A 25,022-nucleotide genomic window follows, 5' to 3' on the forward strand; every position below is an offset into this window, starting at 1 on the left:
TCCAAAAAGGAAACAATAAAAGAAAAAAACAATGGTCATTTGTACCGAAACTATACCAATCCAAATATAAGTTTTTCCAATGTTCTAAGGAATAATGAAAACGAGTCTCCATTACTGAAAAATAACCCAAATAGCGATTTTCTAGTAGAAATTAAAAAGATGATGACAAATTTGACAAACCAGCTAGTTAATATGCAACAGCAACTACAAATGCAGTCTGCACAAATTGAAACTATTTTTTCTATGCTTGGTGTGTAACATGACCAATCAACCCAATGTAGTATTGTCTAGAACTCTCAAGATTATTCAAATTAATGTAAATTCCATAATATCTATAAGTAAACGATACAGTCTAAATAAATTCATCGAATTGCACAAACCTGATATAGTACTACTAAGTGAAACTAAATTAAATAAAAGACACAAATTATGTATCACAGATTATAATGTCGTTAGAAATGACAGACCTAACTCCAGAGGGGGAGGTATAGCAATATTAATTAGAAATGATATCTCGCATAAAGAAATTGTAAGACATTCATTTCAAGATTCCCAGATCTTGGAAATATCTATAATCTCCATTCCAATGGGCAACAACAAAACACTGTTTGTGATTTCAGCTTATTACCCTGCTGGTAATAATAGTTCGGGTTTTGAAACTGATCTTACTCAGGTATTTGTTGACCTAAACATCCAAGACTTAGATAATTTTTATATACTAGGAGGAGACCTAAACAGCAAAAGAACTGAATGGGGGAACACGCATAATAACACTAAAGGAAATGCACTAAAAAACTGGTTGTCCGAGAATGAAATGACTTTTAGATGTAAACTATATGCTTCTTCTACCGCATCATATCCTAGAACTGAATCATTTCTGGATCTATTTATTATCGATAGTAGAATTAGAGTCAATTCGGAGAATGACACACTTAACTGTATAGAGACACTTCCATATGATAGCGATCATGAAGCTCTTATTTTAACAGCATCCATGACCAATAACCAACTCTTTGATCTCTTCAAGGCCATACCAGAGGCGAAATACAATTACAAATCCACCAACTGGAATAAATTTCAAAAAAGCGTTACTAATAAGACTGACGACAAGCTCATTGTACCAAACCACTATAATCTAACCAACAGCGAAATAGACCAGTTCTTAGAACTGACTAATTCCATTATAATAGATTCTATTGAAGAAGTCATCCCAACATTCAGAAATAGTAAATTCCCTATCTCGAATCGAATGATCGAAAAATTACATAAAGAGAAAAGTCGATTATTAACTATTGTAAAGAGACACAATCGATTAGAAAACTCAGTCCCAGAACCTGAACTGTTGGTAATAAAGGCAACTCTTAAGAGAATCAGAAAACTAATTAGAGACAATCTCATAATAGCCATGAACAGGAATTTTGAAAAGAATTTATCAGCAATAAATTCTAAACAGTCAGCTGATATGTTTAGCAAGATCAGGAAAAACTTTAAGGGTATAGATGAGGTAGATATATCTGAGCTTAGAATGCCTGTGAATAGTAGGGACATAATCGAAAAGGCGAACGTGGATCATAGTGTACTACAACTAGACAATGATCAGAATTACATTATCCGTAATGAGAGTGATATAGCAAATACTATCGGTGCTTACTTTCAATCCATTCATTCCCCTAAGGATATAGACGAAACGAACTCTTCACAATTACGGGTTATGAATACTTTCAATGAATTTTTACACTCTAAAAACACATATGAGAGTAATAACTCAACAGTAACTACATTCACAGAACAGAAAAGGGCCAATGCTCTTACAATAGAGCAGACGGACTCACTTTTTGTTACCTGTGATACTCTATTGGGAATATTTAGGAATCTACGAAACAAAGTATCATACGGTCTGGATAAAATACCCTACATAGTGTTGAAGAACCTGCCTGACAAAATGAAGCAGGACTATTGCACAATTTTCAATAATATTATTAACAACTCATATTATCCTACTGCCTGGAAAAAGGCCAAAGTTATCGTCATACCCAAAAAGGCAAAGACACAACAAATCCTAAAAATCTTAGACCAATTAGTTTATTGCCTAATATAAGCAAAGTATTTGAAATGTGCATAAATAATATCTTGAATACTAAATGTGAGGAGAAAAGTCTGATAAGTGAGCGACAATTTGGTTTTAAACACAGACATTCGACTATCAACGCGATTAATATTTTAGTATCGGATGTAAATTGGAATTGGAACAGGAAATTCTGTACGGGGGCATGCTTAATAGACATGGAAAAAGCTTTTGATACCATATGGTTGCATGGAATGATTTGCAAATTGATAACATACCAATTTCCATTACATCTTGTCATTTTAATCTTCGAGATGGTCTCTAACAAAACGTTCGTTGTTAATTTTAAGAACCTATTCAGCCATGAATTCACAATGTTTAATGGACTGCAACAGGGCACCGTCAATGCACCCATTCTTTTCAATCTTTATGTTTTCGACCTTATATCAAGTCTAGATAACATTATAGCATTCGCAGATGATATAATCATCTACCAACCCGGGGACACAATTGAGTCCATCAACAATGATTTACAAACTTCTTTTAATGTTATCGAAACTTACGCTAAGGACAGGCATATGAAAATAAATACGGGTAAATGTGAGGCAATTTTATTTCGCCCACCAGTTAACAGGTGCAATGCCAATATAAGGAAAAATTGGAGGAACTTCCGAGTTAGATCAGAATTGGAAGATATGGACATTCCGAACTCTGAATGTGTTAAATACCTAGGCGTAGAGCTGGATAAATTCTTATACTACAACCAACATGTAGACGATTCTATTGCGAAGGCCAGAAGAGCATTTTTTGCACACAGTAAACTGTTTTTCTCTAAACACGTCACAAAAAATGTTAAAATAATTATGTATCAATCACTTGTGCGTCCGATATTAACATATGGTTGCCCTATATGGTTTAACATTTCGCCGTCATACATGGAAAGGATTCGTTTATTCGAACGTAAGTGTTTAAGAGCATGTACATCGCTTTTCCGAACACCCCAAAGCGATTTCGTAAAGTTTTATTCCAATCGAAAATTGTACCAGTCAGCAAATATCAATAGAATAGACAACTTCATAATAAAACTAGTAAGAAATCACATTGCGAGATGTTGTACGTGCTCCGATTTGAACTTGATTATGGCTCCATTTCACACAGACGAGAACTACATAAGGACTTCAATTCTGAAAGGGTTTGTCCCACCTGAATCTTTTATATTCCTCGACAAGAATAAACATATTCCGGACATGACTGGTTTGCCCATCTTCTATCACCTATATAGACGGGCTACCAACAAATCCATCGACATCAGTAGGCGAGATTTGAACAACATTCGGTTTGATGTCAGTATCTCCGATGTAGATAGGCAAATTCCAAATACCTTGAACTATAGTAAATATTGGTGGCTTAAGCCACAATAAACTCCCCCTCTTTTGTTTTTGTTTTACCCTTTCGACCTCTAGATTTTATACAACCCCAAATTATGTAATGTAATGTTTTTATAAATTTTCATTACAAGCTTTTATTATAACTACTCCAAAAGGAAATAAAAAACTTTATTGTATATATATAAAATTATCTTAAAATAGATATAAGATATACTAGAGTCACTCTTCTTTGGGTCTTTGTATATAAAAATTATATGTATGACACATCTATTGTTTATTGTAGTATTCTAAATATAATTATACTTAACAAAATAAATAAACAAAAAAAAAAAAAAAGGCAAACAAACAGCCAGATGGAAATCGTTTTATGGTCTTAGAATTTATTACTTGTCAAGAATGTACAAGCTGGCTGACATGTAATACAACAAAGTAAAGCGCTACATTTTTATACCCTGCGCCACACTGTGGAACAGGGTATTATAAGTTAGTGCATATGTTTGCAACACCCAGAAGGAGACGAGATAGACATATGGTGCATTTGTCGATCTAGCCATGTCCGTCTGTCTGTGAACACATTTTTTTAATCAAAGTCTAGGTTGCAATTATATACCGTGACTCACGAATAATTTTATGACTAATTTACCTTAGGGACGTGTTTGAAAACATGAGCATGATTAAAATCGAGAGCGTTATTAAACTCTTAATATCCCAGGTGTCACTAAAATTGTAAATGAATTCATCTCGTAAGCGTTTTATGTCCGTGGGTGGAATTTTTTCGCGAGCATATTTTTCAGAAATTCATTACTCACGCACACTCACGAAGAAATTATTTTCGTGACTCACGCTCACGCACGACTTTTGCCATCAGCGTGACTCACGACTCACGCGTGATTCACGAAAATTTCGTATCACGTGCACACCTCTACGTACTATAATTCCGAAGAAGATGAAGACTTTGCCTTAATCAAACCCATTTCACATTTTAAAAGGTTCAGAAACTAGGTTAAATTTCTATTTAAGTCCTATTAATGACAGCATAATAACAGAATAATAAGACCACCTCAGGCTTTGAATCCAGACGAATCTATATATTTTCATAATTTTGTTTTCTCTATTTTCTATTCTTGAGAATTGTATTACCATTGCGAATTATTTTAATAATTTGTTTGCATTCACCCAAACTCACAAGCAAGGAAAAGCCAGTTTATTTTTTGCTCTAATTTTTCTTTCTGGAAACTTTAATGAAATTTTTGGTTAGACCATAAATCATTTTATTCTAGTATGGATTTAACCCAGAGATATGTGAATGTGGTAGGGTTCCCACAAAGCTAACAAAGGTAACAAAAGTCTATATAAAATGCCTCAATTTCATAGTAAACATCAAATAATTATTCTTATTGTATGCCTACTTAAACTCACACTCCTAGACAGCCATTAAATGTACACACATACACCCACACTCAAACTGAACACATCTAACAAACACATAGCCATTAACATGGACTACTATACCATGGTAATATTTACACATACACAGATGAGCATATACCTACCGATGAATGTAGCTCATTATTTAGTAAGTTTCATGCTCAGCTACACCTGGAAAATTTATGGGTGAACATATTGCCTGATAGAATGATAAATGATGATTATTTCATTATAGAACAAAAGCAATTCACTGATTTTGGTGAATTACATGCTGTGTTTGTGCTAATATATAGGTAACGTTGCTGCAGAAGGTATTATAGATGCCGTCAGCAATGGATTACAAATAAACCTGGTGAAAATCTATGTATGTCAGTTTCTTCTCGCAATAAAGGCAATGCAATGGAGGATAAAATTTGCTGACTAAGATGCTTGACTAAGGAATTTTTGGAATGCCCAAATTCAAAACCTTACAAGTGATTGACGAACATAATACTTGTTGGTTCTAAAATGAATGATTTATTTAACTTATAACCTTAGTTGTAAGAGTTGGGTTGAATTGGAATTATTAGTTTATATCACTGACAAAGCAAAGATGCATTTAGCATTCATATGACATTGGTCCCATATATTTAAAACTTTCATTTCATTGAAAATTATTCTACAAAGAACGGTGTTCCTAAAGCTTAGCGAAACACCATGGATTTTTGGTGTTTGTATAAGTAAAACGTATTAAGAGAATAACTTTTAGAAAAATATTTGGTTATGCGACAGCAATTATTCATTGTTCTTTTTAAACAGAAAACAACAAACTAGTACCAAAAAAAATTTTGGTTGAAGTTAAAGATGTAGTCGTTAAAAATGTAACTTATACAAATCGTTTCTTAACCAAATTTTTAAACTCACGAACACTGAAAAAAAAGCATGCCCGGTTCCAAATATTTTGTCTTTACTTTCAAATATTTGGTATTGATTCCGAGCCAAAGAAACGGAGAACATAAGTAAGGATACTTTTAACACACAATTCTCTTTTAAATTTGGGTTTTGTGTACTTGCTTCTAGGAAGAAAATTTTAATTTTTCGCTTTCTCAGCTTTTTTTCTTCATATGCTATCAAAGTCCTTTAAAAACGAATTAACGACAACAATTTCATTAATTTTAAAGATTTTTTCTGATTTATTAAAGTCAAGTTGACCTTAGCGCAAAAAAATTCTCTTTCATGTTATGATACACATATTTAAGCCAAATCACTTAATTATAAGGACAACACGACTTCATTGAATAGTTTGTCGACTGGACAAGAAAAATAAAACAATAAAATTTTAAAGGAAATTGAAAAAAAAAATGTAGCGCTTTACTTTGATGTATTGCATATCAGCCACCCCATAAATCTACACCGAAAAAAATATTGTCGCGAGGTCGAAGATTTAATTTCTTTAAAATAAACTGATAAACTTTTCAATGAAGTCGCCCTTATAATTAAGTGATTTCACTTAAAAATGTGTATCATAACATGAAAGAAAATTTTTTTGGACTAAGGCCAACTTGACTTTATTAATTCAGAAAAATTCTTTAAATTTAATAAAATTGTCTTTAAATTTGTTGTTTTCTTGCATCTTGACTACAAAGCAAAAAATCATTCATATATAGGATATGTTTTTCAACACATTATTTTAAAGACGTTTTTTACTTGAAACATAGCATAATATATACTGGAAGTCGAGTCTTAATTTGGAAAATAAAGTTGTCGTTAACTCGTTTTAAAGGACTTTGATGCCATATGAAGAAAAAACAAGTATATACGGCCGTAAGTTCGGCCAGGCCGAAGCTTATGTACCCTCCATCACGGATTGCGTAGAAACTTCATCTAAACACTGCCATCCACAATCAAATTACTTAAGTTGCGGTAACGCTTGCCGATGGCAAGGTATCTTAAAACCTCCTAACACCATCTTCTAAATTGTATGTAAGTCCATACGTGGTATATATTAAATCAAAAAAGATCGCTCCAATACGCATATAATTCAGTTTGACAATGTAGACATAAAATTTTGACAAAATTTTCTACAGAAATAAAATTTTAACAAAATTTTCTATAGAAATAAAATTTTCACAAAATTTTCTATAGAAATAAAAATTTTGACAAAATTTTCTATAGAAAGAAAATTTTGAAAAAAATTTCTACCGAAATAAAATTTTAACAAAATTTTCTATAGAAATAAACTTTTGACAAAATTTTCTATAGAAATAAAATCTTGGTAGATTATTTTTGGCTCGTGTGGCAAAATGAACCGAATAAAATTTGAACAAAATTTTCTATAGAAATAAAATTTTGACAATGATGAAAATTTTATTATGAACCGAATAAAATTTTAACAAAATTTTCTCTAGAAAGAAAATTTTGACAAAATTTTCTATAGAAATAAAATTTTGGTAGATTATATTTGGCTCTAGTGGCAACCATGATTATGAACCGATATGCACCAATTTTTGTGTGATTGGACCAATTTTGGTATGGTTGTTAGCGAACATGCCTAATTTGAACCGGATCGGATGAATTTTGCTCCTCCAAGAGGCTCCGGAGGTCAAATCTGGAGAATGTTTTATATGGGGGCTATATATAATTGTGGACCGATATGGACCAATTCTGGCACGGTTGTTAAAGATCATATACTAACACCATGTTCCAAATTACAACCGGATTGGATGAAATTTGCTTCTCTTGGAGACTTCGCAAGCCAAATCTGGGGATCGGTTTATATGGGGGCTATATATAATTATGAACCGATGTGGACCAATTTTTGCACGGTTGTTAGAGACCATATACCAATACCATGTACCAAATTTCAGCCGGATCGGATGAAATTTTCTTCTTTGAGGCTTCGCCAGCCAAATATGGGGATCGGTTTATATGGGGGCTATATATAATTATGAACCGATGTGAACCAATTTTTGCATGGTTGTTAGAGACCATATACCAACACCATGTACCAAATTTCAGCCGGATCGGATGAAATTTCCTTCTCTTTTAGGCTCCGCAAGCCAAATCTGGGGATCGGTTTATATGGGGGCTATATATAATTATGGACCGATGTGGAACAATTTTTGCATGGTTGTTAGAGGCCATATACCAACACCATATACCAAATTTCAGCCGGATCGGATGAAATATGCTTCTGTTAGAGGCTCCACAAGCCAAATTTGAGGGTCCGTTTATATGGGGGCTATACGTAAAAGTGGACCGATATGACCCATTTTCAATACCATCCGACCTACATCGATAACAACTACTTGTGCCAAGTTTCAAGTCGATAGCTTGTTTCGTTCGGAAGTTAGCGTGATTTCAACAGACGGACGGACGGACATGCTTAGATCGACTCAGAATTTCACCACGACCCAAAATATATATACTTTATGGGGTCTTAGAGCAATATTTCGATGTGTTACAAACGGAATGACAAAGTTAATATACCCCCATCCTATGATGGAGGGTATAAAAAGCTGAAAAAGCGAAAAATTAAAATTTGCTTCCTAGAAGCGTGTACACAAAACCCAAATTTAAAAGAGAAATGTGTCTTAAAAGTATCTTTGGCTCGGAATCAATACCAAACATTTTAAAGTAAAGACAAAATCTTTGGAACCGGGCATGCTTTGTTTTTCAGTGTGCAATAGAACATAATGCATTTCTAAGCTTGTGAGCAATAAAATGAATTGTCACTGGAATAAATATGTTAGCTTTTAGACGAGCGATTTAGAAGTGATAGCAACCTTAAATGTGTTGCTATACATATCATCCTGTATGTAAGACCGACTTCACATATTCGACCGACTCCATACTTGTTTCTAAATTATTTTGTTATATCTGATAAACTGAGAACATCAACCATTTCCAATATTCAAATACTGTCCTGCCATGGGCACTTCGCATGTGTCTGTTACGTTTATTTCTTAATAACATCACCCATCACCACAATAGAGGATTCAGTGCCGAAATAATTATAGAACAATAAATATTTCAGTATAGCTTTCGCACTTTGGCACATTTACTTCTATCACTCTGTGTGGGTCTTTAGGCCATTCTGTATCGTTGGTATAACGAGATATGCCATATTAAACGAATACTACTTACCAACACTTTTGTCTACATACATATGTATACCCAGAGGCGGGAAAGAGACGCTTAAATGCTATATAGACAAATTGGGCATTACAATAAACGTTTTGCAATATTGCATTTGCTTTGGTCCCAGCAAAAAATATTTCAGCAGTAAAATTTAGTTGCGCTTTTTGGTATACAATAAAGTAGGCAGTGCATCTACACTGCATGTATCGGCGGCAATAACGTAAACGAGTAATCAAACTAGTTTATGATCATTCGTTTACGTTATTGCAACCAATTCACGCAGTATAGATGCGCGAAAGGTAGCGCTGTTTTCCTTCATACCAATAACAATATTGCTCTAATCTGAGCAATATTTCTATTAAAATGAGCAAATATATCAGCGCTATATAGAAGCTGCTCTAAATCGGGACATCGCCCACAAAAATCAGTGCTGATTCGGTTGTTTTGTAAGCAGTTGGTACTGCCTCTCTCCCTTATAATCCTGCTGAAATAGTGCTCCATTTTTTGCTGGGGTTGTCCTAGATGTAGGAATCTTTAAAATTTTCAAGATAATTCATAGTTTATTGAAAAAATACCATTTTATCCAATATCATGTCTAAACCTGTTTATCCAATTTCGCCTTAAAGGTGGGTATTCAGATAAGGCCCCTTTTGAAATGATTAACAAATCCACTTCCATATATATCTCCATGTATTGGCAGTTCCATTTATACGAATACATAAACAAATTGGTGTTAAGTTTCCATGTCTTATGCAGACACAAATATAGTCACACACATACCTACAATAACTACATGTTCATCTTCAGCAAAATTTAACATTGGCAAATGCTTGAATGGTAGAGATTTGTGGTGAAGTTTAGGGTAAGAGAAACTAAAGCATTCAAATACAAATACACGTATAAGGAAGAGGAAATAAGAGGCTAGTATATGTAAATTAATTGCATTCAAATGTGAGGGTGTTGTGGGTGGGCATAATGTATTTCGCTTAGATTTATAACGAAGCATTTGAATGTGTAGGCCTACTTAAGGCCAATATAAATAATCTCACTCACATCACTGAGCATGTTTAGTAGATTGTCTAGAGAATATTTAACTTCTACTATTTCACAACCAACTAATTAATAGTATGAAGAAGATTTTTGTGAAACAAATAAAAAAATGGTTTGGAATATTATACGAGTATTAAACTAATATTTATTAAAAAAAATCATTAAACCTCACTAAAGGGTGATACGGTCAAAATTTGGTCGAGGGAAAACGCGTGTAAATCGGTGAAATCGTTTATTTAAAAAATCAAATTAAATTTCTTTTTCAAGTTCCATTAGTATAAAATTCAGGAAAAATATTCAGTTAGGCTTTCGCTTTTCCAAATCCGAATTGCCGGGCCTCACGCTTGACACCTGCCATCAGATTTTGTACAGCCACCTTGTCCACCTTCTTCGCCGCAGAAAGCCAGTTTGCCTTGAACTGCTGCTCGTCCTTAGCAGTTTTTTTGGTCTTCTTTAGGTTCCGCTTGACAATAGCCCAGTATTTCTCAATTGGGCGGAGCTCTGGCGTGTTGGGAGGGTTCTTGTCCTTGGTAACCACCTGCACGTTGTTGGCGGCGTACCGTAATGGTAAGATGCCAAATCCGGCCAAAACAGTACGGAACAACCGTGTTTCTTCAGGAAAGGCAGCAGACGTTTATTCAAACACTCTGTCACGTACATTTCTTGGTTGACAGTCCCGGAAGCTATGAAAATGCTGCTTTTCAAGCCACAGCTGCTTTTCAACTACCGGCAACTTTCTTTGTCGTCTCAGCGGCTTCCGGTTTTCGATTTCCCCCCGATCCAGACTTCCTGGCTGTCGACAAACGTTCCCCAAACACTTTAATTACATTTATAACGGTTGATTTCGCAACTTTTAGCGATTTTGCCAGCTTTGCGTGCGAGTAGCTCGGATTTTCGCGATGCGCGAGCAAAATTTTGATACGCTGCTCTTCTTGCTTGGACGGCATTTTGACAACTGAAGAGTGAATTCCAAAATCAAAATAGGAGCAACATTCTACACACACACCTTCAAAATGAGGGGTGTTCAGGTTTTTTAAATGCAAAATTGAAAGAAATAGGTCAAGTTTATATTGACCAAATTTTGACCGTATCACCCTTTACATGGAACGTAGTGTTGACTCGCTTTCTTTATTGAGTTTTTTTTTAATAATCTTCTATTTATGTTTTCTTTTAAAAATATTTTATCGGAAGTTATCCATATTTTTTTCGGTACACTCTCATATATTTAAGTCTTTGTTATATATTAACAAGTAATATTGGAAATGAATATTCAGCATTTCTGTCTATTTTGATTTAGGACTGTGTATTTGTGAATATCAGCAGTATCTTAGGAATACCTTAGAAGAAATTAAAATTAAATTTCTGTCGGCTATAATAAATGTATTCATATTTAGACTTAATGTTATGATAATTTGACACATATATAAGGTATCTATAATAAGTTAGTAAAGGCTTAACATTACTATTTATCATACTATACTTTCTACTGAATATTGTTACCCTTTGAAATTTAAAAGCTATTGTATAAATGTGTAATATTTAATTTACATTCTTCCAAGTCGCATAAAGATAATTTGCTATATCAGCGTAACTCAACCTTTTAATGAATGTTAAAGTTATATCGAATTAATTAAATACAACTCGGAAGTCAAGTTATGTAATGAGATGTTTGATATGGGCTCTTTAGTATAAATAAGGAGACATTTAGATTGATTTTCCCTTATTCTCGTAAAAATATAACAAAACAAGTATATACAGCAGTAAGTTCGGCCGGGCCGAATTTTAAACACCCACCACCATGAATCAAATATTAAGGTTTCCTGTGAAATTTCAGAGAGTTTGAGGACAGATCAAGCAGAGCAGTTCAACCAGTACACTTCACGAAGATAAATTTAAAGATTTTACCTATGAAGACTATATCATATTCTAGATTTATAAGAACCATGTTTGTTTGAGTTTAAGAGGAATCATTAATATCTCTTGTAAGTGTGCAAGAAAATTATAAAAAAACGTCTTGATTTGAAATCTTAAGTCTGTAGATTTTCACCCGAGAAATAAAATCTGGAAATTTTACATTGAGTTTCAAGCAATTTTCATGATCAGTCCGCCTTCTATACTCTCAAGAAGTGAAATCGGTCTATATGGAGGCATTACCAAATGGACCGATAATAACTTAATCCGATACACGTTTTTGTGAGCCTTAATTACCAGAATATTTACAATTTCAGGCGAATCGGATAAAAACTACGGTTTCTAGAAACCTAAGGAGTTAAATCGGGAAATCGTTCTTATGGGGGCTATACTAAAATACGGACCGATACTCACCGTTTTCGGCACACCTCTTTATGGGCCGAAAATACCTCTAGATTTCCAATTTCAGGCAAATTGGATAAAAACAACGGTTTCTATAAGCCCAAGAAGTAAAGTCAGGAGATCGGTCTATATGGGGGCTATACCAAAACATGGACCGATACTCACCATTTTTGGCACACCTCTTTATGGTCCTAAAATACCTCTAGATTTCCAATTTCAGGCAAATTGGATAAAAACTACGGTTTCTATTAGCCCAAGAAGTAAAGTCGGGAGATCGATCTATATGGGGGCTATAGCAAAACATGGACCGATACTCACCATTTTTGGCACACCTCTTTATGGTCCTAAAATACCTCTAGATTTCCAATTTCAGGCAAATTGGAGAAAAACCAATAAGCCAACTATAAACCAAAGACCACAAATCGGGAGGTCGGTTTATCTGGGGACTATATCAAAACCTTGACCGATATAGCCCATCTTCGAACTTGACCTGCCTGCAAACAAAAGACGGGTTTGTGCAAAATTTCAGCACGATTGCTTCATTATTGAATATATACATACTTTATATAATCGGAAATCGATATTTCGATGTGTTACGAACGGAATGACAAACTTATTATACCCCCGTCACCATTCCTTGGTGGTGGGTATAAAAATTACGTTCCATAATCTTGAACCGACGGTGACAAACTGAAATGGAGGCATTTACAAAAGATCAAAATGGATGTTTTCGATTTCATGAATTGCATTCGTTTTTCTTTGGCCATGAAAAAAAAATCGTTAGATGTTGTTATGGCAACTCCGCCGGTGGTGCTAAGGCGACTGTTAATGCGTATGGCACAAACAACACAGGATCGAGTAACTGTAGCGGATTTTTTTATTTTGTTTATAAATTCGTAACCATTACGTTTTTAGATCATGAACGCTGGTTGTTGTTTTGACAATGCATGGTGTCCTTTTGACGTTGTCATATTGCCACACGTCTGTTCACAATTTGACAACACATATGTGTTGATTCAATTTCATCAACGGATTGTTTTGAAATGACCACGCCGTTTATGATTTTCTCTATGGGTGGATAAAATAGCAAATCTATTTAAGATTTCATTACATAAACCGAAACCCCTTAGTAAAAAATTGACATTTCCGATTAATCCAAATACCGGGTTTGAGCATCGATTAACTGGTTCTGCATTTCAAATAAATGTCTATCTACGTTGTTATATGTATGCATTATTCGATAAAACTGAAAATAATATCAATAAGACCATGGCAATGGCAGAGAAAATATTCCAAACATTCGTAGGCCTTGTCAAATTAACTTTAGTTGCTCTCTTTTTTTTAACACTTTTTCGACATGTTCTCTATCTCACTTATGTACCCAGTTAGTTACTGATCGTCGGCATACGATCATTCAATACGTTTCCAATCCTGATATCAATGGGATTCTCTCAACTCGTTCTTTTACACTCTGTTCAAAAGAAAAATCATTTACAAACAGACGTTAACGTAGTTCTTTTCATACAGCTTTTTTGAATTTCTACATAAGACTCAAACATGAATTTCTACGTCAAACACATACATCTTTGCCATAAAGAGAGCATCTGTCTGAAGTGTTTTCTATTTCTTTCAGTAAAGATGCTTTGAATCTGCTTGTGTGTGTCCTCTAATCTGGTGTTCAATATAGATTTGATTGACTGAATGCATAAAATTGCTTAATGTTCAATACGTTAAATTGCTTTCACAATCTGTGAAATGTTTATTTCAGAAATTCTATACTTTTCTTCCAAAAACAAATGGCAAATTGGAGCCTACCAGGTTATTTTTTCAATCCAATAATAATAATTTTATCTCCTAAGGTATAACTTTGTTTCTTTTTTAAGATCATTGATATGTCATCGCAATAGACTTGTCTCTGTTCCACTCGCTTCCAACGCTCACCCAAACTCCGGTACTTACAAATGTTGTTCGTTCTCAACAAAATAAGAAGTTACCTTTGTAGATCAAAAGTGATTTCTTTTATTAGTACCAGTAATCAAAATCATATCTTGAGGTCCGGGTTGGTTGGGACCACAATGGTTAGCATGTCCGTCTTGCATACATGAGATCGTGGGTTCAACCCCAGCTTCGACGGAACACCAAAAAGTTTTTCGTCGGTGGATATTCCCCTCTCAGTAATGCTGGTGACATTTCTGAGTGTTTCAAAGCTTCTCTAAGAGGTTTCACCGCAAAGTGCAACGCCGTTCGAACTCGGCTATAAACAATAGGTCCCGTATCATTGTGTTTAACATACACTGAAAGAAGAATTTTCTTTTCTGAAGAACGAAATTTTAGACAAGCAAATTTTTCTTTTGACGCTAAAAAATTTTCTTTCAAAGTAAATTAAAATTTTTAGAGACAACCGTGGAATCGCCTATCATAAAATCGCATTAATTTGCTCTAAATGAAAATACTTTACATGAAAGGTGAATTTCAATTGTCTAAAATTTCGTTCCAGAAGAAAGTATTTTTTCTTTGTGTGTAGAATGGGCAGCACTCAGAGATATGAAAGAAGTACACCACTATGGTATAGAGGTGTGCACGTGAGTAATATTTTACTCACGACGGAGAAATCTTATTCACACACGATATTTTTTGGTAGGATTCACGCACGCTCACGAAAAGAAAATTTGTACTCACGCACGAAAATCTTTTAAATGTCGTGACTCACGAAAAATATCGTGACTCACGAAAAATGTCGTGACCCACGAAAAATGTCGTGACTCACGAATAATTTTATAGGTAATTTACCTATAGAACCTGACTGAAAATATGAGAATGATTAAAATCGAGAGCGTTATAAAACTTTTAACACTTAGGATGCCACTAAAATTATATATGAATTGAACTCGTAAGCATTTTATGTTCGTAAGCGGGATTATTTTCGTGAGCGAGTTTTTCCGAAATTCGTTATTCACGCATACTCACGAATATATTATTTTCGTGACTCACGCTCACGCACGACATTTGTTTGGTTAATCACTCTCGCGCACACTCACGCCGTTAGCATCGTGCCACGTGCACATCTCTACTGTGGTATCACAATGGACTGAATAGTTTTAATGAGCCTGAAAAGTCGGACTGTCACTATACATAACTTATCCTGAGGTCCGGGTTCGAAAAGGTTTTGGAATCCTTCAAAAATCAAGTTTTCTAAATTAATTCCTTCTTGAAATAAAATTTTGAGTAGAATAAACTCTGGGCAACGATAATGGTAGTGAAATCGCATTTCAGAAAAATGTCAATATATTAATTTACATGATGCCAATAAAATATACACACAAAAAAATAACTAATGTCAGGAAAAAACAGTTCTTGATATAAAAATTATTATTACATTTTTTTCATTTGAAAATTATGTAACAAAAAAAGTTGATGATAAAAGTTTGAAATTTTCAAATAAATTCAAAATACACTAACAAAAGAACAACGTGTCCGATATACGTTTTCCAAACGATTTTTTTTGCGTGTACTCTTGCTTTCTTTAGTTGTATAATTCATCATTTGTATTGCAAAATTAAATCATTGAAAAGATCGTGCCGTGGTATAGTGTGCTGCATTACAAAACAACAGATCTGAATAAATGAATGCTCGTTTGACATGGCTGTTTAAAAGTTACCGAGTTTTGCGCAGATTTTTCTGTACTCATACCTGGTAATATGAGTTTTTGCTGGGTTGGTTGTGAAAATGTTTATTTTCTCACCTTCTTGTAATAATCGACCCATGTTTAAAAAAACATATTTTCCTTTTTCAAATTTGCTAGGCCAAAAGAAAAATATGAACGAAATTCGTTTACTTCTTTTATATGTATCGCAAAAGTTGTTCGTTTGTTGCAAACGTATACTTTAAAAATAAATTAAACCCCTTTTTATTCCAAAACAACACTCGATTTTGGTTTACATCAGGCGCCGTATTTTTCAATAAAATACCTGTATGAAGTGAGCGTCAAGATACAAATGTCTCGATAGGGAACATTTGTTGCAAAAGACCCCTTATTTTTTTGTTTGTTTGCTATGACATCTGTGAAAAATATTTAGTATACATTAAGTCTTTGAACAGAGAACACCATATTTTTCATCGTGTTAAAAATGTCGAATTTTGTACAAGAAAGTGACGATTTGCGGAAAGCTTTAATTTTTTGTTTTCATTTGAAGAAAAGTGCTGCAGGGTAGCATCGAATGTTTGTCGAGGCATATTGTGATCATGCAACATGCAAACGATGGTTTCAATGGTTCAGAAAAAAAATATGAAACATTTAAAGGTTTGTTTTTGGTACAAATTTAATGCACTGTATTCAGAGTCGCACAACCTATCTCCTTATTTTTTTTTATGATATGTTTTCTCTTTTGATATCACAAAAAATTCCTATCGTCATAAAAGTCTTTTTTATTTTCTCTGTTTTAAATATTTGAAGGAAATTTTTTCTGAAAATTACATAGCAACATTTTTTATAATCATATACTTTTTCTTCATTTCATTGCAGGTATGTATTGTAAATTTTAAAAATATTTTTAAAAAGCAAGTTTTGTAAGTATTAAAATCACATAATTGTATTAGTATGTATTTGACAAATATTGTATGTGTCACAGAATGAAAAAGAATTTTATACAAAAATTGGAATTTTTTGGTATTAAAATATGATGCAATATAAAATATCATATTATATTCGTATGTACTAGTATATGAAATTTTAGTACAATACTTCCATACATATGAATTAAAATAAAAACATGTAAAGATAAATTGACAAACGTTCGGAATCAAGAGCTGGCCATATTTCAATATGCAGAAAAATAAAAATCCTACAACCAGAACACTGAAAAAACTGGTAATAATTAGAAAAGTTTTTACACTTTAGGTATATGAAAATTGATCTCAAGCTCGAAAAATATAGAACTGGAAAATAAAGATCGAAAAACACAAAATATATAAAAAACTTTAAGTATATTCTTTAAATTATTAAGTATTTCAAATGGCATTGTTTTTTATATAAATCCATGGTTGAGGGTATATAAGCTTCGGCCGAGCTAAGATACAAATTTAACCCATTCTAGCTGACTTCTTGTCGATAGAAAAATATCGCCATTATTTTGTCAATTAAAATCTTAATTTCAAAAACTAATTGATTCGTTTAAATGTATATAAGGGGCACAGAAACAGAAAAGATTGTTTTCAAGCCCGAAAGTAATTGATCAAGTAACATATTAATTCCTGCAATTTAAATTATAAACGAAAAAATTAAAAAACAAGTAAGTAAAGTCTAAAGTCGGGCGGGGCCGACTATATTATACCCTTCACCCCTATGTACGCCAAAATTTGTGTTACCATCTCAACTACTTCACATTTGGTGAAAGCTATATAAAGGAGACAATTTTTTTACTTCTACAAAATCTCTAGAATTAAAATTTAAATCGGCTAACGCTATCCAGTTAATTGGAGGAAGCTTCCGTTGAAAATGGATCTAAAATGTGTAACAGTCTACCATATTTCCCCAACTCTGGTGTAAGTATATATGGGAGATATATATAATCTGAATCGATGTTGACTAAATTTGACATATATAGTTAGAATAATAATTCTGCTATCTAAGCGAAATTTCACATAAATGGGAGTATAACTTTGGCCCGGTCATATGAGTGCAAATCGGACGGAAGATATATGGGAGCTATATCTAAATCTGAACCGATATCAACCAAATTTGGCACAATTACCGATACTACTAAACGTACTCCTTGTGCGAAATTTGAAGAAACTCACGGCAAAGGCCATATAAGTTCAAATCGGACGAAAGATATATATGGGATCTATATCTAAATCTAAATCGATTTTGGCCATATTTGACACATACAATAGTATCGTTAAAAGTACCGCTTGTGCAAAATTTGATGTAAGTCAGTGCAAAATTCTGGCTTTTGAGACCATATAAGTCTATATCTAAATTTGAACCGATATCAATCAAATTTACCAAGCATTGGTAGAATGTCAATTCTACCCTCTGTGCAAAATTTCACGAAGATCGGTAGTAAACTTTGGCCTCTGTGGTCATATGAGTCTAAATCGGACGAAAGATATATATGGGAGCTATATCTAAATCTGAACCGATTTGGCTGACATTTTGCAAGATTTTCGAGATTCATAAAATATTTGGATGTAAGGTATTTCAAGGAAATCGATTGACAAACACGCGAACTATGACCAAATCGGGAATAAATATATATGGCAGCTATATCTAAATCTGAACCGATTTTTTCGAAAACCAATAGCGATTGTCTCTGTCCCAAGGAACGGCCTTGTACCAAATTTGAGGACGATCGGACTTAAACTGCGAGCTGTACTTTGTGCACAAAATTACATATGCAGACAGACGGACGGACAGACAGACGGACATCGCTAAATCGACTCATTTAATTCTAAGCCGATCGGTATACTAAAAGATGGATCTATAACCACTATTTCTTGGCGTTACATACAAATGCACAAACTTATTATACCCTGTACCACAGTAGTGGTGAAGGGTATAAATATCGGAAACATTTAAATCTGAAGCAATTTTAGGAAACTTCGCAAAAGTTTATTTATTGTAGTATTAGAAGTTAGGAAATTTAGAGTCATTTTTACATCTTTTCGACTGAGCAGTGGCGATTTTACAAGGAAAATGTTGAAATTTTGACCATTTTTGTCGAAATCATATATATATATATGTATATATATATATATATATATATATATATATATATATATATATATATATATATATATATATATATATATATATATATATATATATATATATATATATATATATATATATATATATATATATATATATATATATATATATATATATATATATATATATATATATATATATATATATATATATATATATATATATAAATCTGAACCAAATTTAACACGCATAGCTACAACGCTAATTCTACTCCCTGTGCAAAATTTCAACTAAATCGGAGTTAAAAATTGGCCTCTGTGGTCGTATGAGTGTAAATCGGGCGAAAGCTATATATGGGAGCTATATCTCAAACTGAACCGATTTCAACAAAATTTGGCACACTTGCCTGCACTACTAATTGTACTCCTAGTGCAAAATTTCAACCCAATTGGGGTAAAACTCTGGCTTCTGGGACCGTATTAGTCCATATCGGGCGAAATATATATATGGGAGCTATATCTAAATCTGAACCGATTTCTTGCAAAATCAATAGGGTTCTATTCTGAGCTAAAACACATACTTGTGCCAAATTTGAAGTCGATTGGACTAAAACTGCGACCTAGACTTTGATTACAAAAATGTGTTCACGGACAGACGGGCATGGCTATATCGACTCATGAGCCCACCCTGAGCATTTTTGCCAAAGACACCATGTGTCTATCTCGTCTCCTTCTGGGTGTTGCAAACATATGCACTAACTTATAATACCCTGTTCCACAGTGTGGCGTAGGGTATAAATATCGTATTGGATGCGTTAAGTACCAACAATATTCGTAATTTTATTGAGATTTGGTACCAAAATCTACAAAATCTATTGCAGTGTTAAATGCACAAGAACACCAATTTCTCCGGAAAAATATATATGTTATAATATGCAAAATTGTAGCTAAAAGAACATCTGCATAGAACATATTTTTCTAAGCACGCTATAAACTAAGTTTTTGTTTACAAATAAACAATTTGATTTTGGTTGTGAATAGAGATATGTTTAACCTGCACAGATTTCTTACCAACATTACTTTCATCTCTGGTAAATATTATTTATCTTCAATTTATTGGTTTTTGAATTTTCGTGCATATTTTTGAAACTACTTTATGATGTTTTAAATGCAACTAAATTGATTTCGTAGATTTCGATCATGATTTTATCACGTAAGAATTTTTTTCTTGTTGTATCTTTAAAAATACAGTGCGCATTTAAGGGTTAATTAAAAATTGGTACAACGTGAAAAAAGTGGCACAAAAATAGTTTACTGTGTTAAAATCGTGGCAAAGGTCAACTTTTACAAATTTAAATTAGTCATTTTTAATTATTTGGTCCTAAATATTGTTGCCAGGAGGCGAATATAGGAAAATAGGAAATTCCCACTTTAAGGTAGAGGCTTTCGAGCGCTCATGAATTAAATAGATTTCTACCTATCCATATATCTTTTTAAATCTGAAAAAACACTATTGTCGCAGATTAAGGATTCATTTGAATTGGTTATCAAAATTATTAAGTGAAAAACTCTAAATTTTCACAATATTGGTTGAGATATTAAATGCAAAAAATATTATTATATAATTAAGTAATAATAAAAGATAAATATATATAATATTACATAAAAATTGGGCTTCTCCCAATTTTGGCGATCATGGGTGTTTCACTTAATTAACAAAAATAGCCTACAACCCAAATTTCCTCTTAATAAACCACTGACATAGAGAATAGAGCAGTAATAAACCATTGAAATAGAGTAGAAGTCCAATTAACTTTTTCTTCAGTGCATAAAATAGTTATGCGATGGTAAATCTGTATCTAGTATGCGAAAATATACTCCAATGCTTTTGCTTGAGAAAGTGTGCGTTAACGTGTGTATGAATGTGTAAGTGAATAAAGTTATTTTGTTGATTGAAATTTACCAACATATATTTATTGAGTTTTGTGGTTTTTACTATGTTTCCAGAGTACATTTATGTTATTTTACTCAATGCAGCAGTAGGTTTCACATGCAACTGTCAAAGACTATTAGAGTTTACAAAATTTGAAAGGGTTATTAAATTAAAACAAGAAATAACTTGTCAATAGTAATTTCAAGGAATAAGGTCGTGTTTGATGTTGATAATCCAAATTAAATTAGCGTAGCCAAACAAGTTTTGAAAATGTTCTCTTTCAATCTGGATGTGGTGCAAAATTGGCACAGAAACGATGAGTTGAACATCGGCTTGACACAGAACGGATGTCCACCATTTCAACAGCAGTTGCACTGAATTGGCATCACTTTTTAAGGTGTGATGCGAATTTAGTGTTTTAAATGTAAATTATGTTTTTGATATTTTACCAAATATATAATACTTTTTTGAGTTTTTAATGCATTCACTGAATAAAATATTGCCTTGAGGCCAAAGATTTCTTGTCCTTAAACTATTAATTCGATTTTTGGTCAGCATACGGGGGTTGTCTTTAATATTTCGGGATTACACTGAAAAAACAGAGAACCCAGCAGGAAGGAAAATTTTGGTTAATTTTAGAAAATTTAAATTGGTTTTAGAAAAATGTAACTAAACAAACGCTGGAATCACGCCTACATCACAAAATAAGTAAATGTTGTTCGACAAGTTCCAGAAAATTTATTAGACATCCTTTTTTTCTCTTAATAAAGAAAATTTTGAAGTTTGAAGGAAAAATATGGAGTACAAAATTGCAAGAATGTCTTCAGTGCCATACCAAGTTCATGGTGGACGCATTTGTAGAAAAATTTACAAATTGAAGGTAATAATGAACTATTTTCTGAGAAGTAGGAATTTCATAAAAATAAGTAAATAATTTTCGACAAATTCAAGAAAATTTGTTAGAAATAATTATTTTCTTCCACTTGTTAAAGAGAATTTCGTAGTTTGAATGAAAAAATTGACTTTCAAAATAGCAAAAATGTCTATAATGCCATACGAAGTTCAAGATGGGCGCATTTTTGGTAAAATTTGCAAATTTTAAGAAATTCTGAACTATTTTGTGGAGACACGAATTTAGTTAATCTTTATGCTTCATTGGTGCATAATTTTTTCCTCTGTTTTATTTAATTTAACTAACGTATGCAAAAATTATTAAAGTCATGGAAACATTCTTAAAACGTATTAATACAATGAACTAAAATAGAATTAAATCGGCTTTAGTGAAATATAGGGTTCACATTTTTTGAGTGTATGTTGCATGTGCATTGCAATCCTTCATATTAGGCGGTTCCTATCTTTGCTTACTCATCTGAAGTTCCACTAAACTTAATAATCGGTTTATTTGAAATTTAGATTACCTAATTCAATTTAGTATAGTGTTCTTAAATTTAGGCTACATAATCAGAATATAATAATCTCGAAGTACATTACAGCCCTGATATTTTCTGCTTAAAATAAAGAGGGCCAAAACAGATTGTAGTTTCAACATTGGTTGTTAGCTTGCATAACCCGTTAACTGTTTATAAATTTTATGATTAAGTTATTCCTGTGGAGCATACAAATTATTGCTAATGTGGTTTAATTACTATATAAATAATTATTCCAAATATTTGGGCTAACAATGCAAAACAAGCAGCCTTAACCAAATAAACTTTATAAATTAATTTCAGTAGAGCCTTTATGATTTCAATTGGATTTAAGTATCCACTCATTTGTGAGTATATCAATGATTTGGTATGAATATAGTAAATACATGTGTGTATTTAACTCTAAATTTGTGTGTGTATGTATGTAATCTTTGAATTTGTCTGGATTTTCTTACATGTAATTAACAAAGCAACATTAATTACACAGACATTTTATTAATTTTCCTCTAAGCTTTGTTATTTATGACCCTGTCGTATTCTCATTCACACACACACAGCAAAATACTCTCTCCACCCCCATTCAATACGATTCTCTGCAATGTCACACATATCATTGGTGACGCAAATGAACGTCTACTGTATTCAAGTGCAATATGTTGTGTCCAAATCATCTGCACATTTATTTTAAAACCAAATCAAATTAATTTCTGCCCTCTGTTGAGGTTCTTTTGAAAATTCAGACAAAGAGGCTGACCAACTAACAAGCAACGTAATTAGATCAAAATATAACTGAGAATTGAATTGAAATACACGGACACACACAAAATACATTCACATATCATAGCTATGTAGAATTGGGCCCTTCCACAGTGGTGGCTGTGACTGTTTGTACTAATGAATGAAGAACGAAGGAAGCAAAATACAATTTATTACCTATTAATGGGAAGCTTAATTAATGGGGCCAATTTCTGCCAGTTTAGATATTAAATTTCCAAAGTTCCTCTGAGGAAAGTCATTTGGATATTGCAGTCATAAATCAATATTTCACATTTTGGACATTTTACTTTGAGTGCTCAGCCCTTAATGAATGTATGAGTGAAATATTGAAATTAAAATTAACTATATTGAAAATGTAAAGCATTTAGATAACAATGTAAGGTAATTGAAATCAAAGAAGGGAATATACATAAGGACATGAATGTATTGGTTTGGTAATTAAAGACCCTTTTAGTACAAAATACGAATTGTTAGAGTTGGCTTTCAAAATTGCGACTTTTTAAAATTAAAATACTAGCGAAACGGAATCTTCGACAGTTTTGAAGAATAATTTTCTAATTTTTCAAACAAAGGCTCGTACTGTTTTTGGTTTTTCCAATGATTTTTACTTTGATAAAACATTGTCATGAGTCCAAAAATTTCATGTTCTTAAAATACCAATGGTTTTTTGCTTAACATATACTGAAAAAAATATTTACGTAATGTAAAAGATTACGCAACCTAAATTTTAGATTGCGCAATTTATAAAATATTTTGGACAAATTTCTTTAAAATAATGAAATTTTAAATAAAATAGAGTTTATAATCTTTGTTTCAAAAATGTTTATATTAAATTTAGGACACAAATTATGGTAATATGCGTTCCTCCGTTTAAGATGTATGTCTTTGACTTGAGGCAAATTTTCCTTAAAGTAAAGAAATATATTTGTGATTTAAGGAAATTGTCCTTAAATTAACTGAAATATTGAATATGTAGATTTAAGATAAAAACGCTTCAAATATACGCTAAGACTTTTTTTGGGGATTTAGCATATTTGGTTTGAAGTTTTTTTTGAAATTAAGAAAAATTATTTTGCTTTGAAATATCGCTTATAATTGTATTTTTAAAATGGCATTTGTTTGTACGTGAATAGCTTTATTAATATATACACCCCAGAAAAGACAACAAAATTTTGTACAGCCGATTTAACCTTATTTTAGTTCATTAAAATTATTTGATTTTAGTTCAATCTTGCCACATTTGAGAAAATTTTTCTTATTTGAATTATTTTTTTTAATTTAATGACGTGAACTAAAAATTAGAAGAAAAGTTTTAAACTAAAAATATGAAAACAGTTCTTTCCTAAAATGGGTGAAGTTTGCTACAACTGAGTTCATAAGTTTCTCAAATGAGTAAATTTTATTTAAATTGTGTCTGTCTAGAACTTCATATAGCGCTAAAGACATTTTAACAACTTTTTTTTCCAAAATATGAAATTTTATTAAACGAAAGACAAAAATGTATTATTTTTAATAAGTTTTCTTCAATTTGACAAAATTTATTAACTTGTTTGTATCATGTTGCAATTACTAAATATTTCAGTTAATTTTTAAAGGGCTCTGATAGTACATAAAGAAAGAGGTTTAAAAATAGAAAATATGTTTTAATACAATCAAGTAGGCAAAGCTCAAATGTATATGAGAATTGCGTCTCAATCTCAATGAAATCAATGCCAAAATCACACAGAAAAAAACGTTAGTTGTAAAACTGATGCTAAAATTAACTTCAATTAACTTCAACAATAAATATGGATAAACCTTATTTAATTATAGTT

General features: G+C 32.4%; 1 protein-coding gene across 1 annotated transcript; it reads left to right on the top strand.

Moving 5' to 3' along the window:
* Positions 1-259: 259 nt before the first annotated feature.
* Positions 260-2,098, top strand: LOC142224578 (uncharacterized). The gene has a single exon (XM_075294362.1). It carries the CDS (start codon positions 260-262, stop codon positions 2,096-2,098), a length of 1,839 nt encoding a protein of 612 aa, XP_075150477.1.
* Positions 2,099-25,022: the final 22,924 nt, after the last annotated feature.

This window comes from Haematobia irritans, chromosome 2, assembly GCF_050003625.1.
Source record: "Haematobia irritans isolate KBUSLIRL chromosome 2, ASM5000362v1, whole genome shotgun sequence".
NCBI classification, from domain to species: Eukaryota; Metazoa; Arthropoda; class Insecta; order Diptera; family Muscidae; genus Haematobia; species Haematobia irritans.

Coding starts and splice junctions, on each gene's coding strand:
- LOC142224578 (XM_075294362.1), top strand. CDS start 260: ATGACCAATCAACCCAATGTAGTATTGTCTAGAACTCTCAAGATTATT.